The following is a 21575-nucleotide window of genomic DNA, read 5'->3' on the forward strand; positions in this document are numbered from 1 at the left end:
CTTTCTCTGTATCTCTTGGTAACCCCCCCCCCTCCCCACCCCGGCTTATTTCTCTCTGTGTGTCTCCCTTCTAAAAAGGACAGCTCAGTTCTCGGTCTTACTACATCCTGACATGTGGATCTCTATGTGTCTCTGTCTCTCTGTGTGTGTTTCTGCCTCTCTCCTGTTGTTATGGGCCCGGGGCCTGACAATTAAAACATTTTGTGACTTTGACTTCTCCCTCTATCTCTCTCCCTATGCATATAATTATGTGTAAAGGCAGTATTTTATTCATGCTCCTTAGAATATGATTCTTGATGTGGTTAAGTATTCTCTCTCTCTCTCCCCCCTCTCTCTCTCTCCATCCTTCTTTTTTTTCTCTGTCTCATCCACCTCCCACAGTCCGTCTGCCCCAGCCCCTCCCTCCTGCCACCAAAGAAAGTAAGGGGAGAGGAGGAGGCAAAGTTCCGGACGTGGATCTCAGTCTCTCTCTCTCTCTCTCCTCCCTTCCCCCCAGGCCCTCCTTTTCTCTCTGTCTCTCCATCCTTCTTTTTTGCTGTGTCTCAAGTCATCCGGCCTCCCACTAACAGTCCCTCTGTCCGCCCCTCCCTCCTGCCACCAAAGAAAGAAGGGGGAGAGGAGGGGGAGGGGAGTTCCAGACATGTGGGTCTGTTCAGGACCAGCTGTGTCGTGTGTTTATCTGTTTAGTTGGGGGGTGTGGTGAATTTATTTTGTAGCTTGGTGGTAGGCAGCAGGTACAGGTCTGGTCTTGATGGGCGTGTGTGTGTGTGTGTGTGTGTGTGTGTGTGTGTGCGCGCGCGCGCGTGTGTATGCGTGCGTGTGTGTGTGTCTCTCAGAACTCAGAACTCATTTAATTGTCGTAAATCCCATCAGAGGAATTATGGACACTATAAACTAAACAGAACAAGCAAACAAAAAGTAAAAGCAATAAGTTGTGAGCACATGCAGGATATTCTACAAAACATAGTTGTGGATTACGAACTTTAAAGCATTCGTATATATTTTGCCAGTTCTGGTAGGAATTAACTCAGTGGCAATATGTGCATGTGTGTGGTGTGTGTGTATGTGTGTGTGTGTGAGTGAGTGAGTGTGTGTGTGTGTGTGTGTGTGTGAGCGAGAGTGGAGTGGAGATGGAGGGGGGTTACACAACAAGGGATAGGATGGGGCAGGGTGGGGTGGAAGAAGGGAAGAGGGGAAGGGAGGGTGATGTGTGCAGGACATCCTTTTTGAGTTTATGTTATAACCCGGGTGTTTGGTTGCATGTGTGGGTGTGTGTGTGTATGTGTGTGTGTGCGCGCGCGCGCGCGCGTGTGTGTGTGTGTTTAACTTTTTAACATTGCCATTTTCTCAGGAAATAGTTTGTTGATACCAAATTTGGTTTAAAGATACGGTTGGGGGGGAAAAATCTTCACAGCCATACCAATAATAGGTTGTAAGTCTCCCGAATTAAGCTGTGTTTCCGGTATCATTAACAGGCTATTTCCGGAATTCCGAAAACACCATATCACCACGTCTCAGTTGCAGTAGCATAGGCAATTGTTGTTTAGAAGACAGTGTGACCTCATTTTTCTCGTTCACAAATAAAAGGAAAAAAATACAAATTCTGGACAGAACACACACAGTGACACAGACTTCATCATCAGTATGTTTACTGCATAATTATGAGTATTTTAAAGTGGATACTTAATTAACTAGAATGAATATAAAAGAAAAATTGAATTGACAGTGTCGCACTTTCCAAGGGAGTGTAACTTAAATGCCTGAGATACACCAAAATAACATGATTTAACAGTGTTAAATCTTTGAATACTACAATCGATTTATCACACTTAAAAAAAGGCATGCTTACATGTTAAATTTTGAGTGTCATTGATAGATCCGCAATAGTGCAGAGACTAAGATAATTTCTTCCCACCAGAACATGCTGGGTTCCAATCTACACTCAGGCCTTTTCTTTCACCCTATAAAAAATAGGGAACACATTTTAACCATTAAATTTCTCTCTCTCTCTCTCTCTCTCTCTCTCTCTCTCTCTCTCTTAATGTATCACAAGTGAGTCTTGAAGGCCTTGCCTCTCATTTTGTTTCATGGATTGCCTCTTCATTGTTATCAGATATGTGATACTTAACATTGCTTTGTCATTGTTATCAGAGATATGTGATACTTAACACTGCTTTGCAAAGTTTTCTGAACCAAAGATAATGATGATAGATTGCACCCTGCACATTCTTTTTTTGTTTTTGTGTGTTTGCTTGGTTGTTGTTTTTAGGGTGGTGGGGGGTTTGGTGGGAAGGGGGGGGGGATGTAAGAGAATGCTCTTTTTAACTGGGACAGTGTTCCAGCAGATGTTTCTCATTTTGATCTGTCATAGAAATAAAATTTGAGCAGAACATGTATATGCAAACCTCAAAATTGTGGACCATGACCTAGTCAGCAGTGGGGTAGGTTCAGCATTGTCTGTCGGGCTGCTGTCTGTTTGGACACATGACAGAACCAGAAATATCTCGCTGTTCAGTGATTTTCATTGATGACGGTGAGATATTGTGTGTTGAAGGAAGGTGAATGTCTTCTGCTGTGAGATTATTATGAAGGTGCTGGAACACTACAGGAGAATGTGTGTGGAGTTAAGGTGATTCGGGGTGGGGGGCTGCATTGAATGACAATAGAATTTAGAAAAACTCACAAAAAACCTTCTTCACTTTTAAGCTAGTTTCCTTTTCTTTCTTTTTTTTCTTTTTTTTTCCCAACCTATTGGATTCTTTACTGTGTATATATATTTTTTGGTCACAGTTGATACTGAATAAAGAAATATTGTATCATATTGTATAATTCTTTTTTGTCACAACAGATTTCTCTGTGTGAAATTCGGGCTGCTCTGCTCTCCCAGGGGGAGCAGCCTGCAATTTTTATTTGTTTTCCTATCGAAGTGGGACAACTCTTGTTGCTGTGGGTTCTTTTATGTGCGCTAAGTACATGCTACACACGGGACCTCGGTTTATCGTCTCAACCAAATGACTAGCGTCCAGACCACCACTCAAGGTCTAGTGGACGGGGAGAAAATACCAGTGACTATGGGAAATAGTATGGGTGCAGTAAAATCATGACCTCTAATTCTAAAACATATCGCTGAACTTCTCTTTTCTTGTTAGATGACAGACCCGTCATTTTATTTTTCAGGCCTCATTTCTCACTTTTTTTCTTTCTTTTTTTTTCTCTTTCTTTTTTTCCCCCTTTTTTTCTTTTCTTTTAGCAACATGCAGTAATATCACAAATGTACTGTGTTATGAAAACAAAGGAAACGTGAATGTCAATAACTTTTAACGGCCTCCTGCAGATCAAGTTGTCAGGAAGCAACGCCCCAATGCAGGTGGACGGGGAACCGTGGGAGCAGCACCCAGGGGAGATCACCATCACAGCTAGGGGTCAGGCTGCGCTCACCTCCCTTGAGTGAGTGAAGATGATGACATGGGCATTTGGGATGCCGGATCATGGACAGGTGTTCTGGCTGGGCTCCTCCTCCCTTGTGATGTGGACACTACTACTGTGATGTGTGCTGAGCTCTTTCAGGAGGTGGTGGTGTGTTGGAGAAGTTGCACAGAATGTGTTCAGGATGAAGGAAGTTTTGTGAAGTTTTTTTGTGGTTTTTTTTTGTGGTTAACAAGTCAAAAACATGAAGTCATAGAATTGTCACAATTTTGTCATATAATTGCTAGTACGGATATATGTCTGTTGTCCAATTTGTGAACTGAGAAAGTTGAAGGGAAATTCATTAAGTTTTTTGTCATTGTCCTTGTGTCATCATCACCATCAACATCATCGTCACTGCCAGCATCATCGTTGTCGTCATCATTTTTCTCAAACTGTGATTGTTTGAGAACATTAAGTTAAGTTTGTGTCATCATTATCATCAACATCATTATCATTCCCAACATTATCATCATCCACATCATCATTTTGCTCAAACTGGGACAGTTTGAGGACACTAATTAAGCTTTTAGCATCATCATCATCATTTACCCCAAACTCGGAAAGTTTGAGGACACAAATTTGAGCTTGCATCATAATCATCATCATCATCATAATCATCGTCATCATTATTGCCATCATCACCATCATTATCATCATCATCATCTTCATCATTTTCCTCAAAGTGGGATAGCTTGAGGACATTGTTTTATGCTTGTATCATCATCATTTTATTCAAATTGGGATATTTGAGGACATTAAGTGATTAACTTAAGCTTTGTCATCATCATGATCAACACCATCATTATTTTCACCATCATTTCCCTTAAACAGATAATTTAAGAGAAACAATTTAAGCATGTGCCATCCTCCTCATCATCATGGCCACTATCATGATCATTTTACTTTTTATAGTGCTCAGCAGAGTAGGTGGATGTTGTTCAGCTGTAGACTAGTGTGCTGTGTGTTTATAGCGAGCAGTGTCATTCCATCATGGCACAGTCATTTTTGGCAAAAAGTATGATGGTGGAGTGAGTCAGTTATCTCAGATTGTGGGTCCATCAAAAAAAAAAAAAAAAAAAGAAAGAAAAAAAAAGTTTTTTGAGAGAGAAATAAGCAAATGATAGGGAAAAGCAGGAAAAGATGAAGGACCTAAGAGAGCAGGAAGAAAGAAGGAAAACGAAGGTTAACTGTCCATGGTGGTTTGTATTCATGCACACACATGCGCATGGACATGCATCTGCACACACATAGGAACACACTCGTAAGCATATAATTATAATACATACATACATGTAGGCACCCTCTCCCCCCTGCCCCCCCTGCAAACCCCCCCCCCCCAAAAAAAAAAGAAGAAAAAAAGAAAAGCACCCATGTATTTGATTTTATACATGTTCATAAGCACACTAAATATTACGTTGCACATTTCAAACATATTTCCTGACCACATGGTTACCTTTGTCTGTAGGTGGGCAGTTCCAAACCATTTTATTCATCATTTTGTTTTGATTGTTCACAAATGATGATCAGACATTTTCCCATGTATGTGATATACAGAGGAAAAGCAAGTATGCCTGATGTAGAAAAAAGAAGAAAAAAAAAAGAAGAAAAAAAAAGAAGGAAGAAAATAGCTAAGTAAGAAAGATACATAAAAATAGAAAGGGGGAGGTAGAGGGTGGGCCTTTGCTCTTTGCTCATGTTCACAGGAACTCCCATTTTGTAATTATCTTGTGTTTGCATATAAAAGTTGATGCATATTTATTGTAAAGAATGTTTGTTGTGCCAAGTCAAAAAAGAAAAAAAAGAAGGGACTGTTAATGTTCATCACTCTTGAGTTTAAGTTGCATGTGGACTTTAAGAATTAATGTATGCTTTTTGACTGAGAGGTAGTAAAAGTATAAAACCACATATATGTACTAAGAGTGTGAGCTGTTTCCTAAGTTGGTGTTCCTCTGTTGTACTGCTCATTGGCATTGAATTCATTGTCGTGAGTAGCTTTGGATGAACAAAATGAGAGAGAGAGGGAGAAGCTCTGATGTGGCTGTCTTTTTGCTCATCTTGTGGCTGATGTGTCAGTGTTATGTTTTGGGTGCTGGTTTTCAGAAACTGTTAGTTGTTAGCGGTGTTGTCTGTTGGTGGGGAAAAAAAAAAAGTTTATGTAGCATGATTACATTGTGATGATAAATCCAAGGAAAATAAGAGGGACTGCTGGTCTCTTGGTAGACACACAAAAAGTGGTTTTTAACATTGTGTAATGGTGGGAGGGGGTTAGGGGATGGGGGGTTGTTTATGTGACTTTGTAGCATTATGTATAGGTGGGGAAACAAATCCAGTTGTGTTTGTGTAGCTAGGTAACATTGTGAATTGATGGAGGGGGTTGGGCGGTGGGGGGTTGTGTAATGGTTATGGTAACATTGTGTATGCATGGGGGAAAATATAGTTTTGTCTGTGTAACATGGAAGCATTACGTATTGATGGGGAAAGAAATTTATACAGTTTTGCTTGTTTGACTTGGTAACATTGTGTATTGATGGGAGGAAGAACCTTTGCTTGTTTAACTTGGTGACATTGTGTATGGGTTTGGAAAAAATACAGTTTTGTTTGTTTGATGTGGTAGCATTGTGTATTTGTGGGGAAAGAAATACAATTTTCTTTGTGTAACTTTGTAACATTGTGTATTGATGGTGGGAAAAAGTTTTGTTTGTTTAGATTGGTTATGGTAGCATTGTGTATTGGTGGGGAAAGAAATACAGTTTAGTTTGTGTAAGTTGGTAACATTGTGTATTGATGGGGGGAGGGGGGAGTCTTGTTTGTCTAACTTGGTTATGGTAGCATTGTATATTGGTAGGGAAAAATACAATTTTGTGCGAGTTAACATGGTAGCATTGTGTATTGGTAGGTGGAAAAAAGAAGAAGTTTTGTTTGTATAACATAGTAGCATTGTGTATTGGTGGGTGGGAAAAAATACAGTTTTGTTTGTATAACATAGTAGCATTGTGTATTGTGGGTGGAAAACCCCCCCAGTTTTGTTTGTATAACATAGTAGCATTGTGTATTGGTGGGTGGGAAAAAATACAGTTTTGTTTGTATAGCATAGTAGCATTGTGTATTGGTGGGTGGGAAAAAATACAGTTTTGTTTGTATAACATAATAGCATTGTGTATTGGTGGGTGGGAAAAAATACAGTTTTGTTTGTATAACATAGTAGCATTGTGTATTGGTGGGTGGGAAAAAATACAGTTTTGTTTGTATAACATAGTAGCATTGTGTATTGGTGGGTGGGAAAAAATACAGTTTTGTTAGTATAACATAGTAGCATTGTGTATTGGTGGGTGGGAAAAAATACAGTTTTGTTAGTATAACATAGTAGCATTGTGTATTGGTGGGTGGGAAAAAATACAGTTTTGTTTGTATAACATAGTAGCATTGTGTATTGGTGGGTGGGAAAAAATACAGTTTTGTTTGTATAACATAGTAGCATTGTGTATTGGTGGGTGGGAAAAAATACAGTTTTGTTTGTATAACATAGTAGCATTGTGTATTGTGGGTGGAACCCCCCCCCAGTTTTGTTTGTATAACATAGTAGCATTGTGTATTGGTGGGTGGGAAAAAATACAGTTTTGTTTGTATAACATAATAGCATTGTGTATTGGTGGGTGGGAAAAAATACAGTTTTGTTTGTATAACATAGTAGCATTGTGTATTGGTGGGTGGGAAAAAATACAGTTTTGTTTGTATAACATAGTAGCATTGTGTATTGGTGGGTGGGAAAAAATACAGTTTTGTTTGTATAACATAGTAGCATTGTGTATTGGTGGGTGGGAAAAAATACAGTTTTGTTTGTATAACATAGTAGCATTGTGTATTGGTGGGTGGGAAAAAATACAGTTTTGTTTGTATAACATAGTAGCATTGTGTATTGGTGGGTGGGAAAAAATACAGTTTTGTTAGTATAACATAGTAGCATTGTGTATTGGTGGGTGGGAAAAAATACAGTTTTGTTAGTATAACATAGTAGCATTGTGTATTGGTGGGTGGGAAAAAATACAGTTTTGTTAGTATAACATAGTAGCATTGTGTATTGGTGGGTGGGAAAAAATACAGTTTTGTTTGTATAACATAGTAGCATTGTGTATTGGTGGGTGGGAAAAAATACAGTTTTGTTTGTATAACATAGTAGCATTGTGTATTGGTGGGTGGGAAAAAATACAGTTTTGTTTGTATAACATAGTAGCATTGTGTATTGTGGGTGGAAACCCCCCCCAGTTTTGTTTGTATAACATAGTAGCATTGTGTATTGGTGGGTGGGAAAAAATACAGTTTTGTTTGTATAACATAGTAGCATTGTGTATTGGTGGGTGGGAAAAAATACAGTTTTGTTTGTATAACATAGTAGCATTGTGTATTGGTGGGTGGGAAAAAATACAGTTTTGTTAGTATAACATAGTAGCATTGTGTATTGGTGGGTGGGAAAAAATACAGTTTTGTTAGTATAACATAGTAGCATTGTGTATTGGTGGGTGGGAAAAAATACAGTTTTGTTTGTATAACATAGTAGCATTGTGTATTGGTGGGTGGGAAAAAATACAGTTTTGTTTGTATAACATAGTAGCATTGTGTATTGGTGGGTGGGAAAAAATACAGTTTTGTTTGTATAACATAGTAGCATTGTGTATTGGTGGGTGGGAAAAAATACAGTTTTGTTTGTATAGCATAGTAGCATTGTGTATTGGTGGGTGGGAAAAAATACAGTTTTGTTTGTATAACATAGTAGCATTGTGTATTGGTGGGTGGGAAAAAATACAGTTTTGTTAGTATAACATAGTAGCATTGTGTATTGGTGGGTGGGAAAAAATACAGTTTTGTTTGTATAGCATAGTAGCATTGTGTATTGGTGGGTGGGAAAAAATACAGTTTTGTTTGTATAACATAGTAGCATTGTGTATTGGTGGGTGGGAAAAAATACAGTTTTGTTTGTATAACATAGTAGCATTGTGTATTGGTGGGTGGGAAAAAATACAGTTTTGTTTGTATAACATAGTAGCATTGTGTATTGGTGGGTGGGAAAAAATACAGTTTTGTTTGTATAACATAGTAGCATTGTGTATTGGTGGGTGGGAAAAAATACAGTTTTGTTTGTATAACATAGTAGCATTGTGTATTGGTGGGTGGGAAAAAATACAGTTTTGTTAGTATAACATAGTAGCATTGTGTATTGGTGGGTGGGAAAAAATACAGTTTTGTTAGTATAACATAGTAGCATTGTGTATTGGTGGGTGGGAAAAAATACAGTTTTGTTTGTATAACATAGTAGCATTGTGTATTGGTGGGTGGGAAAAAATACAGTTTTGTTTGTATAACATAGTAGCATTGTGTATTTGTGGGTGGGAAAAAATACAGTTTTGTTTGTATAACATAGTAGCATTGTGTATTGGTGGGTGGGAAAAAATACAGTTTTGTTTGTATAGCATAGTAGCATTGTGTATTGGTGGGTGGGAAAAAATACAGTTTTGTTTGTATAGCATAGTAGCATTGTGTATTGGTGGGTGGGAAAAAATGCAGTTTTGTTTGTATAACATAGTAGCATTGTGTATTGGTGGGTGGGAAAAAATACAGTTTTGTTTGTATAACATAGTAGCATTGTGTATTGGTGGGTGGAAAAAATACAGTTTTGTTTGTATAACATAGTAGCATTGTGTATTGGTGGGTGGGAAAAAATACAGTTTTGTTTGTATAACATAGTAGCATTGTGTATTGGTGGGTGGAAAAAATACAGTTTTGTTTGTATAACATAGTAGCATTGTGTATTGGTGGGTGGAAAAAATACAGTTTTGTTTGTATAACATAGTAGCATTGTGTATTGGTGGGTGGAAAAAATACAGTTTTGTTAGTATAACATAGTAGCTATCACACTGCCGCGTTCACTCAACTTAAGCTCACACCACAGATAGACTCGCACACAGCGTTTGCATTCTGACTTCACTTTTACCCAGGGATAAACAACATGACAACATAAAGACACTCTTTTTCTGATTATTAATAAATCAAAGAAAAATAAACAAGTATGTCCATAGTTTCCCTTCAGGGATAAATCACATGAAAGTCCAGTCCAGGGAGTCATAACCAATAGTTTCTATTCTCCCTTCCACCTCCCTGCCACAGTTTCCCCATCACCACATTGATAATTTCTTTTCATGATTGCGCATTCAGTTGGTGCTTCCAAACATCTTTCGGTGGGCGATACATCAGACAAATACCTTCATCCGATAACAGGCCCTGAGGATCCTGAAACATCCTCATAACCTAACTTAGGTTCACAACACAACAACTCGTGAACACATTCACCTCAGCGCCTGAAAACATGTGCACCACTAGCCTTTTCCACAAATCGAGTTGAAATGAATACAGTAGCACAGCCACACCATACAGGAAATCTTCCCTTTACAATGAGCACATTATGACAACTAAACTTGGTGTCAAAAACTGTCATGACAGTAGCATTGTGTATTGGTGGGTGGAAAAAAAATTACAGTTTTGTGTGTGTAACATTGTTTCTTGATGGTATTATTTATTTATAGTTGATTTTCCTTTGTTTTTTTATGAATTCTTTCTTAATATGGAATGAGGAATTGTGTCAGTTGGGAATGATAGAAGTGTGGCATCAGTTATATATGGTGTAATCTCTGTTTTCTTACTCCTACAGTCCTCAGTCTTATTTATGAGAAGGGGAGAGAGACAGTAAAAGAGAGAGGGTGTAGAGAGAGACACAGAGAGAGAGAGAGACAGACAGACAGACAAAGAAAGAGAAAAGTAATGAAGTAAGACCAAACCTTGTGAACTGATATTTGTTCTTTCATTCCATGAACTGATAGAAACAGAGCATAGAAAGTTGGTTTTCTTGTGACCTTGATCTTTGTTCAAGGTCACTGAAAAGGTCACAGTCAAGAGACATTTTTGATACATGTATGTGTTCATCAGGTTTCACCAGTATCCACTGACCAAGAGAGAAGCCCATGAGTAAAGGAGCGACACTTGAAGAGGGATGGGGAGGATAGGGTGGTAGGCGTGGGGGTGAGGACAGATGTCAGTCTCCTGTGTGACCTTGACATTTGGTCAAGGTTATGGGTGTGATCTTTTTGCCTTTAGAGGACTGTCTTGCTCGTGGTTATTTGAAAAATGTCTTTTTGGAATTAAGATTTTTTTTTTAAAAAGATCAGTGGAACTGAACAGGGAATATAAAGCATCCCTCCTTTGTCTTTCAAATATGAGAAATTGCTCCTGAGATCAAATATTCACTTGAGAGTTTTCTTTATAGAATAGTTATTTTGTTTTAGTCATGTGTAACTACCTAACTAACCATCCTCATTCCTTCAGTCACACTAATGCTGTGTGTGTGTGTGTGTGTGTGTGTGTGTGTGTGTGTGTGTGTGTGTGTGTGTGTTGATGCACACAAACCTGTTTTCTTTTATTTTCTACCTCCAGTTTTCTTTGGCTTTTTTCCCTTTTTTTGTCTTCTTTTTTTTTTTTTTTGAATTTTGTTTTTGATTTTTCTTATTGTACTATAATCTAGCATCCTGATGCTTACACATTACAAAAAAAGATATTATGCATATGCTTCGGTGAGACTGCTCATGGGCATGAGATCAAATAGTGGTAGCTGGTTCAGATCTTTGATAAAAACAGAATGTATAATTGTCAATTTTATGCATTGCAATTCTCTGTCAGTCTTGAGAGCCCAGTGATCCGTAGCTTTTTTTGAAACTAAATTATTCTCATTGATGAGTTGTATGCATAAACATACAGTTTTATTTTCCCTTTTGTCGAGTGCTCTCCACGCTATATGTTAGTTTATGTAATAGTTATTTTGTTGTCATCGTTTCATTTTTATGAATGTGTGCTTACTGTGTGTCTTTGTTATGTGTTTGTATTTTGTTTTACAAGTTACTTATCAAAATAGTGTTGTTGTTTTTTGATTTACTATATTGCCATTAGTATTGAAACGTCTGGCAATAATCGCAACAGCATTAGGTAGTTGTATTAGCAAGAAAGTCTTTTTTTTTGCCTCCTTTTCTACATATTGTGTTTCATTTTGTTTGCACAAAATGACTGTAATCTCAATGTTAGTTTCAAAAGTTGGAGAAGTGTTTGTAACAGCATTTGCCAAAGGTATTATCAGGATAATTTTTCTGTGTGGGTGAGAGAGAGAGAGGGAGAGAGAGAATGACAGGTGTTGTCTTTCGGTGAAAAGTTTTGTTTTTTCTTAGTTAATTTAACTTTTAACATTGTTTTAAAGTTCATTTAACCTTTTAAGGTTGCTTTTGATTAATCTGATATTTTAAGTTGTTTTTGATGGTTAATTTAACATTTTAATTTGAACTCAGGATTGGCTTCGGTGGACGAAACAGTGTTGGAAACCGCATATGCCCCCATCCCCCCCCCCCCCAACCCCACCTCACTTCCTGCTCTTATTCTTGATATTACTGTATTTTTTTGTGAATGTTGTGAAAGTCATGGTTCCTTGCTCATGTACTTGTTTGTTGATATTTCATTTTGTAGTTTTTGGTCCAGTTGATGTGTCTGGTTTTCCAGCTGTGTCTGTTTTGAGGTCATTTGTAAGATATTGTTGTGTGTGTGTGTGTGTGTGTGTGTGTGTGTGTGTGTGTGGTGTGATATTGTGCAATATTTCAATTCCTATCCTGGTCATAACTCATTAGGAATCCAGTTTTTTCTCACACAGTTGGGTACTTTGTAATGTTAGTGACCATTTCCAAATGACTCAGTTTGCATCTGTGAGTTTGTGAAGTGTCCCTAGGTGTACCAAAGATCTCTTTAGGCGTGTTCTTGACTGGGTTGGGTGCAGAGGAGAAAAAATATGGATGTTTGCTGGTTTCATTGGCAAGGAATAGAAGTATATTTCATACTTGACTTGGTAAGAGCGGTCATCCACATAAAGGGACACTTGTGAATAATGAGTGAACATGGTGTCACTCATGAACTCTGAAAGAAAGAAAGAAAGAAGAAAAAAACAAACAAACAAAAAAAACAAACAAACCCAAAAACCCAAAGAATTTCAGATATATTTTCAAGCATGATTATTTTCTTCTTTTGTTTTTCTCAGAGCCATGTTTCACAACAGTGACTGACATACAGCAACATAACAGAAGAACATGTTTCTTGTCTGCAGAGAAATGGATTTAAATGTATAACCAAGTGCATTTTTTTTATTCTTTCAAAGATGAAACACTTGTGCATGTCTATGACAAATGTTTAGCTTCATTTTCATTTGTTTCCAGTTTAAGGAAGCTTTAAAGAATGTCAGTAGGTAATATTTCCATAAAATATATTTCACTTGTATGCACACATGTATTTGAAAGCCTGACTGAAAGACACAGGAAACGAATGATGAGCGCCTACCCAGATAGGCAGCCTATTGGGCAAATGACTGTGGATGCTGAGAATTTGGTATCTGATCAAAGATAGGTGCTATATTATCAGTATCAATAATAATAACAATAATAATGACATGTTTGAACACAGAACTATTGTGAAATAACTATTTTTCCTTTTTGTTTTTGTTTTAAATTTGGGGGAGCAGTTCAGAGTGGATATGTGTGATTGTCCCTGTGTGAATCAGTGGCATGTGTGTGTAGTACTGTAGATTTTGTTTGTGTCCAGACATGTTTTACTTAGTGTCTTGACCTCATTTGTGCAATCTCTAATGTATTTAATCATTACACTGTGTGAATTGTGTATGTGAGAGAGAGAGAAGAGAGAGAAGAGTGTGTGTGTGTGTGTGTGTGTGTGTGTGTGTGTGTGTGTGTGTTTGTGTGTGTGTGACTGTTTTGTGTCTGTCATTACATGTGTGAAGTATACATGTCTTTGAGTGTTTCTTTAATGCTGGTTACCCACGTGAAGGAGGTGATCATGTGTTTGAGCCATCATGATATCAGTTTATTTATCATTCAGTAGTGGTGTCGTATTTTTAAGCTGCTGTAGTTAGGGGCAGTAAAGAAAAACCACAAGTGCTTAGTTTTAAATATTGTTTGTCTTCCCCCGCTTCTTCCCCTCATTCACAAACACAGACAGAGACATGCATTTGCATGTGTGCACATTCACACACAGACTGAACGCATACACACATACACTACTGCTCAGGTGCATCCTTGTGCATATTTGCCTGTTGCACTTGTGTGTGCATTCACACATAAACAAAAACGCACACACACACACACACACACACACACACTCTTTCATTCTTTATTTCTAAATATCAATTTGGAATAGTGGATACCAAAGATTTGATGGTCTTGATTCAAATTCAGGTAATTTTCCCATTGTCTGTGGAACAGTCACAGTGGTCTTCATTCACTGGAGCACATGGAATTTCGTCTTTTTTTTTTCATCATAAGTTCGGTGTGGTCAACCAATCGATATTTGTTGTTATTATTATTATTATTGATCTTTAAGATTCTGAGCAAACTAATTTTGTTAGGATTTTGTTCAGTATCAGTTCATTGTAAAACAAATTTGAATACTTGCACATGACAAAATACTATTTACAGCGCATGACAAAACATGTATCTGTTTTCAGCACATGACAAAACAAGGCATATTTACAGAACATGACAAAGCACAACCCATTTACAGCACGTAACAAAACAGGTCTATTTACAGCACATGACAGAATATGGGTCTGTTAACAGCACATGACAGAATATGGGTCTGTTAACAGCACATGACAAAACACAGGTCTGTTTACAGCACATGACAGAATATGGGTCTGTTAACAGCACATGACAAAACACAGGTCTGTTTACAGCACATGACAGAATGTGGGTCTGTTAACAGCACATGACAAAACACAGGTCTGTTTACAGCACATGACAGAATATGGGTCTGTTAACATCACATGACAAAACACTGGTCTGTTTACAGCACATGACAGAATATGGGTCTGTTAACATCACATGACAAAACACTGGTCTGTTTACAGCACATGACAGAATATGGGTCTGTTAACATCACATGACAAAACACTGGTCTATTTACAGCACACAACAGAATATCCCAGACTTTTGAAACGTTTTATAGTCTCAGATTTTTACATCTCTCTGTGTGTAAAGGAAAGTCCCCTTAAGTTGTTTGATTTATGAAGTTATTCCTGTCTGTCTTTTTTTTTTTTAAACATCAAATACCACATATTGTTATTAATGAATTTTCAAGTAGCTGTTTTATAATTAACCAAACTGAATAAAATAGATATATATATATTGGGAAAGCCACTGAAAGTATAATCAGGCTTAGATCAGCTACATGACAGAAACAAAGTGACCATGTTTGCAATGCACACCAAAGCTTGTTAAGACCAAAATTTAACTTGATGTATGCTTATGTACCTTCTTTTATTTTGCTTACATTTGCAATCAGTGGTTGGAAGCTTGTATGTGGGTGTATGTGTATGCATGCACATGCACAGTTTATTTTTTGTTTTGTCCTTGGATCTCATGTACTGTTGTATTAACTGTTTATTTATTTTTTTTTTATATAGATATTTCGAGAAGTAAAAGTGCTAATTTAGTTTATGATGACATTTGTTGTTTCAAAATATTTTTTTATTTTTTCATAGATATTTCGTGAAGTAAAAGTGCTAATTTAGTTTATGATGACATTTGTTGTTTCAAAAAAAAAAAAAAAAAAAAAAAAAAAAAAAAAAAAAAAAAATATATATATATATATATATATATTTTTTTTTTTTATAGATATTTCGAGAAATAAAAGTGCTAATTTAGTTTATGATGACATTTGTTGTTTCAGTCTGTAGTTGTTGTGAGTATGCCAATATTGTTGCTGTTGCTGCTTTCAGCTTTCCCCCCCCACCCCCCTCATTTTGTGATTGATTAAAAAATATCTTGTCTTGAATGACTATTTGTAAACTGCTTTGAGCTTGGTATCTGACGGAGCACAAGCGCTTCATAAGTATCCATATATTTGTGATGGTAATTTCCAACAACAAAAAACAACAGCTTACAGAGGGAAATAAACATGATCTATTGCCTGGAAACACCATTTACTATGATAAATGATGTGCAATATTCACCATCGATGAACTGAACCATCTTTGCAGATTATATAAAATACATCAGAAAGGATTTTGGATTCTTGATAATTAGCCCTTTTTGCAAGTGCTTTTTCTGGCAACACCTTTCTGGGTGTTCAAGTAGTACATGTGTGTGTTTGTGTCAGTGCTTTGTGATTAGTGTTGCTTGGAACGTGTGTGTGTGTGTGTGTGTGTGTGTGTGTGAGTGAATGAGCTATCATTCCAACCAACAGCCACCTTGCAATAAATCGTAACACACGCGATGAAAATGTCTTGTTGTCTGATGTTCTCTTCTGTTTAGTTCAGTAGAGCGACATGTGTGATTGTGGGAGAATGGTGGATTTTGAAGTAGGGGAGTCTTTCTCTCTTTTTTTTTTTTCTGTTTTCCTTATTGTATTCTTTGTCCATCTGTCTGTGCTGTCTCTCTCAGTCTGTCTGTCTGTGTGTCTCTCTCCCTCACACACAAACACACACACACACTCACTCACACGCACAAAAAGTGGCTTTTTTTTCACAACACACACACACACACACACAGGCAGACAGACAAATACACATCACAGAGGAAGAGATCAACAAAAATCTCTCTCGCTCCTTGTCTTTGTCTGTCTGTCTGTCTCACTCTCTCTTTCTCTCCCTCCGTCACAGAGGCAGATAGATATGAATACACAGCGATACAGAAGCGTAACAAAATCACTCTGAGAACGGGGAAAAACACACAAAAAAACGGAGTGTGGATTTGACTGACCACCAGCCAACAGCACGACGCATGTGGACGTTGACAGACCTATCACACGACAGGGTTTGTCTTGTGACTTACACTGCCCTGCAGTTCACAGCAAAGTCTGACGCTTGCTTGTTGGTAAGTTATTGTTTCCCAGGTTGCGTCCTGCCAAAGCCAGCCTTTCAAACTGAATCAGTCATCAAAACAGGCATGGCGTTACTCAGGGTGTACGCCTATAGATACCTATTTTGCCTGCTGTGATAGACCTACACCGCGGCGTGGGCTGGAAGCAAGTAAAGGAACGACGGACTGATGAAACAATAACAGCAGCAGACACAGGTCGAGACCGATCAGTGAAACTAACAGACACAGATATTTGAAACAAGTTATTGTTGGATAAAATTATATTTTTTTAGGCTAATTCCTGAAATGTGAAACCATATGATAAGCCAACAGATTGTGGGCCTTTATCTGAACACGGGTCAGAATTCACTCAGAAAAGCTCGCCACGTGCCAGCCAAAGCTTCAACACGTGTAATGAAAACTAGCCTATTTGGGGAGAACACGTGAGAATTCACATTATTTCGTAGCTAACAACATTGTGCTATCTCCACGGAAATGTCTTGAACAAACGCGGAAATGTTCACTGGTATTTGCAAACGTCACTGTGGTGCGCTGGATAGCTGCAACCCATGTCTGCCTCCTTTGTCTTGCCATTTCTTCAACCTGCTATCCTGCTTAAGTTTTCAACTTAGGTGTGTGTGTGTGTGTGTGTGTGTGTGTGTGTGTGTGTGTGTGTTAGTGTCTCGGTGTGTGTGTGTGTGTGTGTGTGTGTGTGTGTGTGTGTGTGTGTGTGTGTGTTTCTCTTTGTGTCTCGGTGTCTGTCTGTCTCTGTCTGTCTATCCGTCTGTTTGTCTGTCTGTTTCTTGTCAATGCTGAGACCTTTATGCTGGTCGTGTGTGTATGCGAGAGCAGGTGCGTTTGTTTCCAAGCTCTTGTGTGGGCAAGCTTATTCAGTTCGTGTGTGGCGTGCTTGATGCACTTGTGTGTCTATGACTTGTGTGCATAACTTTTTAACTTTTATTGTAAGTGCCACGAGCTCCCTGCCTTGGAGGTGTGCACGTCAACCTGCAGTATTATTATTATTATTATTGTTATTGTTGTTGTTATTGCTATCATTATCATTATCATTATTATAACAACAATAACAATTTTTATTATTATTATTATTATTATTATCATTATTATTATTTTGTTATTGTTGTTGTTGTTATACTACTACTACTACTACTATTATTATTATTTTGTTATTAGTAGTATTATTACTAGTAGTATTATTATTAGTAGTATTATTAGTATTATTGTTGTTGTTACAACAACAACAAAATATAATGATAATAATAATATTTTGTTCTTCTTATTATTCTTATTCTTATTATTTTTATTCTTATTATTGTTATCATCGTCGTCAACATTATTATTATCATTATCATCAATATCAGCCGTTCGTCTTTAGTATTTGAAAGAGAGGGCCGGAAAGAGAGAGAGAGAGAGAGAGAGAGAGAGAGAGAGGGGGGGGAGCGAGGGATAAAACATTTCAATGAGAGACGTGGAGTAAGGAAAACCATACTTGTTTTTCAGCTCTGCAACCAGGCCTCTGGGGCGGGAAAAAATAAGATAAAAATAAACAGAAATCAACATATTAACAACAAAAGACGTAAGTATGCAGTCTCTAAAACGTACAGGGTGCACCCGGAAACATAATAATAATAATAATGATTTAATTTATAAAGCGTCTTTCCATGTAAAACATGGTCAAATTGCGCTGTACAATGTAAATGATGATGTTGGAGTCTCCCGTCGGCCCGACGGATGAGTAGGCAGGCAGGCTTATCTGTCGGTGTGTGTCCTCATATGGGAGAAGAGGTCGATTCTGCATGCACAGCACTTCCCACAGGTGTTGCAAGGGAAAACGTCTCCAGAAGTTGAGCCCTGCTTCCTTCGCTCACGCTTCTCCTTAATGGCCAGCGTTCTCTTGTTTTCAAACGTGTTTATGCCACTAGAGCACAGCATCTTTTTTTTATTTTTATTTTTATTATTTTTATTTTTTTAGCACAGCATCCTCCAGCGAGAACGGTCAAGGGCATTTTCCAAGGAAGCGATGTGTATGTCACAGGTGTCCTTGAAGCGCTTGCAGGGTCTTCCAAGTTCGCGATGGCCTTCCTTCAACTGGCCATACAAAAGCATCTTCGGGATCCTGCTGTCTGTCATGCGGACAACGTGTCCTGTCCAGCGTAGTTTAAAACATGCATTCAAACACTCAAAAAAAAAAAAAAAAAAAAGAAAAAAAGAGTAAAACTTACATGCACAGCCATTTACAGTCAGCCAACCAAACACTCAAGCACTGAATTCACCCACCCACACACACACACACACGCACACACACACACACATACACACAAGCACGCACGCACCCCCTATCCCCCCCCCTCCGCCCCCACACACACAAGATCAACACACCCGTCATGCATATCATATGAAAAAGCGTTAATAATGCAAGATCATATCACAATATAGAACATGATATAGACCTACACTGGCACGCAGAAGCTTGTATATACAGAGACAGCAACACTAGAGAGAGAGAGAGAGAGAGAGAGAGAGAGCACTGAACACTGAAATGTTTAATTAATGTCATTAGCTGGTACAAATCAGAACAAAAATGGTGCAAAACAGATAGAACAGAAAGGAAAGGCATCACTGAAGCAAAATAAAACCACAAAGGGATAAGCGATATTTTGGTACTTTGTCACTAGCTTAAGAAGATCAGAGAGAGAGAGAGAGAGGGGGGGGAGAGGCAAGCAGACAGACAGGCCAATGGTCCCCCCTGTATGGAAGATGAAATAGTTGTGATTTCATGCGGTCCTGCCTCATCACTAAGGGTTGGACAGCTGTTGCATTGAACGGGATCGGGCAGGACGGTTACCTAGAGGAAACGCTTCCGCATGGGAAGCAAGAGAATCGGAGCACGCTGGTTCGAATCACGGCACAGTCGCCAGTATTCCCCCCCCCCCCTCCACTAGACCGGCCTTGAGTGGTGGTCTGGACGCTAGTCATTCGGATGAGACGATAAACCGAGGTCCCGGCGTGTGCAGCATGCACTTAGCGCGCGTAAGAGAACCCACGGCAACAAAAGGGTTGTCCCTGGCAAAATTCTAAAGAAAAGATTCCACTTCGATAGGAAAAAAAACCAAACTGCATACAGGGAAAAAAAAAGAGAAAAAAAAAGGGTGGGGGTGGGGGGTGGGGGGGGGGGTGTCTCACAGTGTAGCGACGCGTTCTCCCTGGGGAGAGCGGCCCGAATTTCACACAGAGAAATCTGTTGTGACATAAAGAGTAATACAACCATCACTGACAGTATCTGTGAGTGTGGTGGGGAACCGGGTGTGTCCGTTCTATAGATAATATTATGCCAGGAACAATATATTGAGTGTACGGCGGGCAGATCTCAGCCGAAGTAGTTGATTGTTTGTCTCTGGTGTGCCGGTGTGTGTGTGTGTGTGTGTGTGTGTGTGTGTGTGTGTGTGTGTGTGTGTGTGTGTACGCGCGCGCGCGCGTGCAAAAGGATTCTAAGTCCTGGAGATGTGGGATTTTTTTTTTTTTTTTTTTTTTTTTTGTGGACGCTGACTGATAGAGTTGGTAGGATTTCCTGGGAATCGAAGGGGCAGAAGGCTTCTCACGTTATTTTTGTTACAACTTTGAACTTGTTGTTTTGACTTCTGGTCTTTCTTCCCACCCTCCCGCCCCCTTGCCCCCCCCCCACCCGCCCCCTTGCCCCCCCCCCCCCGCTCCCCCACACAGTTAGATACCACCTCTACCCCACCCGTATTATGCGATTGTACGTTTTGTGACTCCGTCTCTGTCTGTCCGTTTAGTTTCACGTCTTTTCACTGTTTAGTGATATTAGACGAAAAAAAAAGGTGCTTGTGCGTATGGGAGATGAGGCGTGGGGTACATGAGAAGAGGTGGTGGGATGACTGTAGTGAGTAGAGGAAAACGAAGAGCTACGAAGGACTGTAGTAACAGTGAACTATAACATGAATTATAACAGGGAGTTAATCATCCATATAACAGTAAAAAGCATGCTTATGATAACAAGAACGTGATCAGTCAAAGGTAGATACCAACTGGACTTTGAATCAAACATTCAGACATTTTTTTGAAGTAATGAATAATCATTCAGTCAAAACATCTTCTGAGGTCAAATATGTGTGTGGTGGAAACTGGTCGGCTAGTTGTTTTTTGTTGTTGTTGAAAGAACAGTTGTCTTGTTTTTGGACACTGGACAAGCATGTGGTAGACATTGACTTCTTTTCCGCACAGACACTGTATATTTTTACAAAATCTAGTTCGAAGGGCATTTAAACGGAATCGATTAATCTGTCTGTTCGTCTCGCTGTCTCCGTGTTCTAACTCTCTATCTTTATATCACTCTGTCCGTGCACCTTCTCCCCCCCCCCCCACACCCCCCCATCTCTCCCTGTCTTTGTCTCTTTGTCTGTCTGTCTACAGTGTCTCTCTTTGTCTCTATGTCTGTCTCAGAAAGTATCTCTGCGTTTCTCTGTCTCCGAGTCTCTATCTCTCTGTCTGTGTCTCTGTCTGTCTGTCTCCTTTTTATTATGTCTGTGTCTGTTTCTATGTTTAACTCACTCAGTACGGCCAGTCCTCTCTTCTCCTCTACACAGACCCCTCGGATGTCCAGTGGGTGTATGAATGACCCAACCTTTAGCTTCCGTCGTCAGAATTGTGGTATTCTTTGTCAACATTCACGTCTTCAGTATAAGAGCCGTCCGCTTGCAATATTTTGATGATGGTAACTGGGGTGAAACGCTGTTAACGTTGTCTCTTTCGCCGTTCGCATGGAAAGAGTTAATCCTTTTTTTCAGATTAAAAAAAATCCCATTCTGTTATTTTGCTTCATGTATTTTTTTCTCTCTTTTATTTCATTTATTTAGGATTTCACTTTTACCGACTTTATTAATCATATATTGATCAACGAAGACTCAGCGTTTGGGCAGTGATATTATGCATGATATGCCAGATTATGTGAAGTCTAGGTTAGATAGGTACCGGTCCTTAGAATGGTCGGAGTATTATTTAGAACAGTCTTTTTCTTTTCCCCGTGCGATCTTCGTGCGAGTTTTGTTGTGAGAACATCAGCGGTATGATACACTCTGTCCTCAGAGGTATATCTATGGTGTGTGTGTGTGTGTGTGTGTGTGTGTGTGT

At 38.8% G+C, this 21575-nt stretch overlaps 1 protein-coding gene across 2 annotated transcripts in view; it reads left to right on the forward strand.

The window, feature by feature from the left end:
* The window catches only part of LOC143291947 (diacylglycerol kinase epsilon-like), a 34330-nt gene extending 27950 nt beyond the window's left edge, over positions 1-6380 (forward strand). For both annotated transcript variants that reach the window (XM_076602096.1, XM_076602095.1), the window contains one exon: positions 3335-6380. In XM_076602096.1, coding sequence (XP_076458211.1) covers positions 3335-3451 — 117 coding nt within the window. In that variant the 3' untranslated portion in view covers positions 3452-6380. The remainder of the gene's footprint in view (positions 1-3334) is intronic.
* The last annotated feature ends 15195 nt before the right edge of the window (positions 6381-21575 follow it).

Source organism: Babylonia areolata, chromosome 18, assembly GCF_041734735.1.
Source record: "Babylonia areolata isolate BAREFJ2019XMU chromosome 18, ASM4173473v1, whole genome shotgun sequence".
In the NCBI taxonomy this organism is placed as follows: Eukaryota; Metazoa; Mollusca; class Gastropoda; order Neogastropoda; family Buccinidae; genus Babylonia; species Babylonia areolata.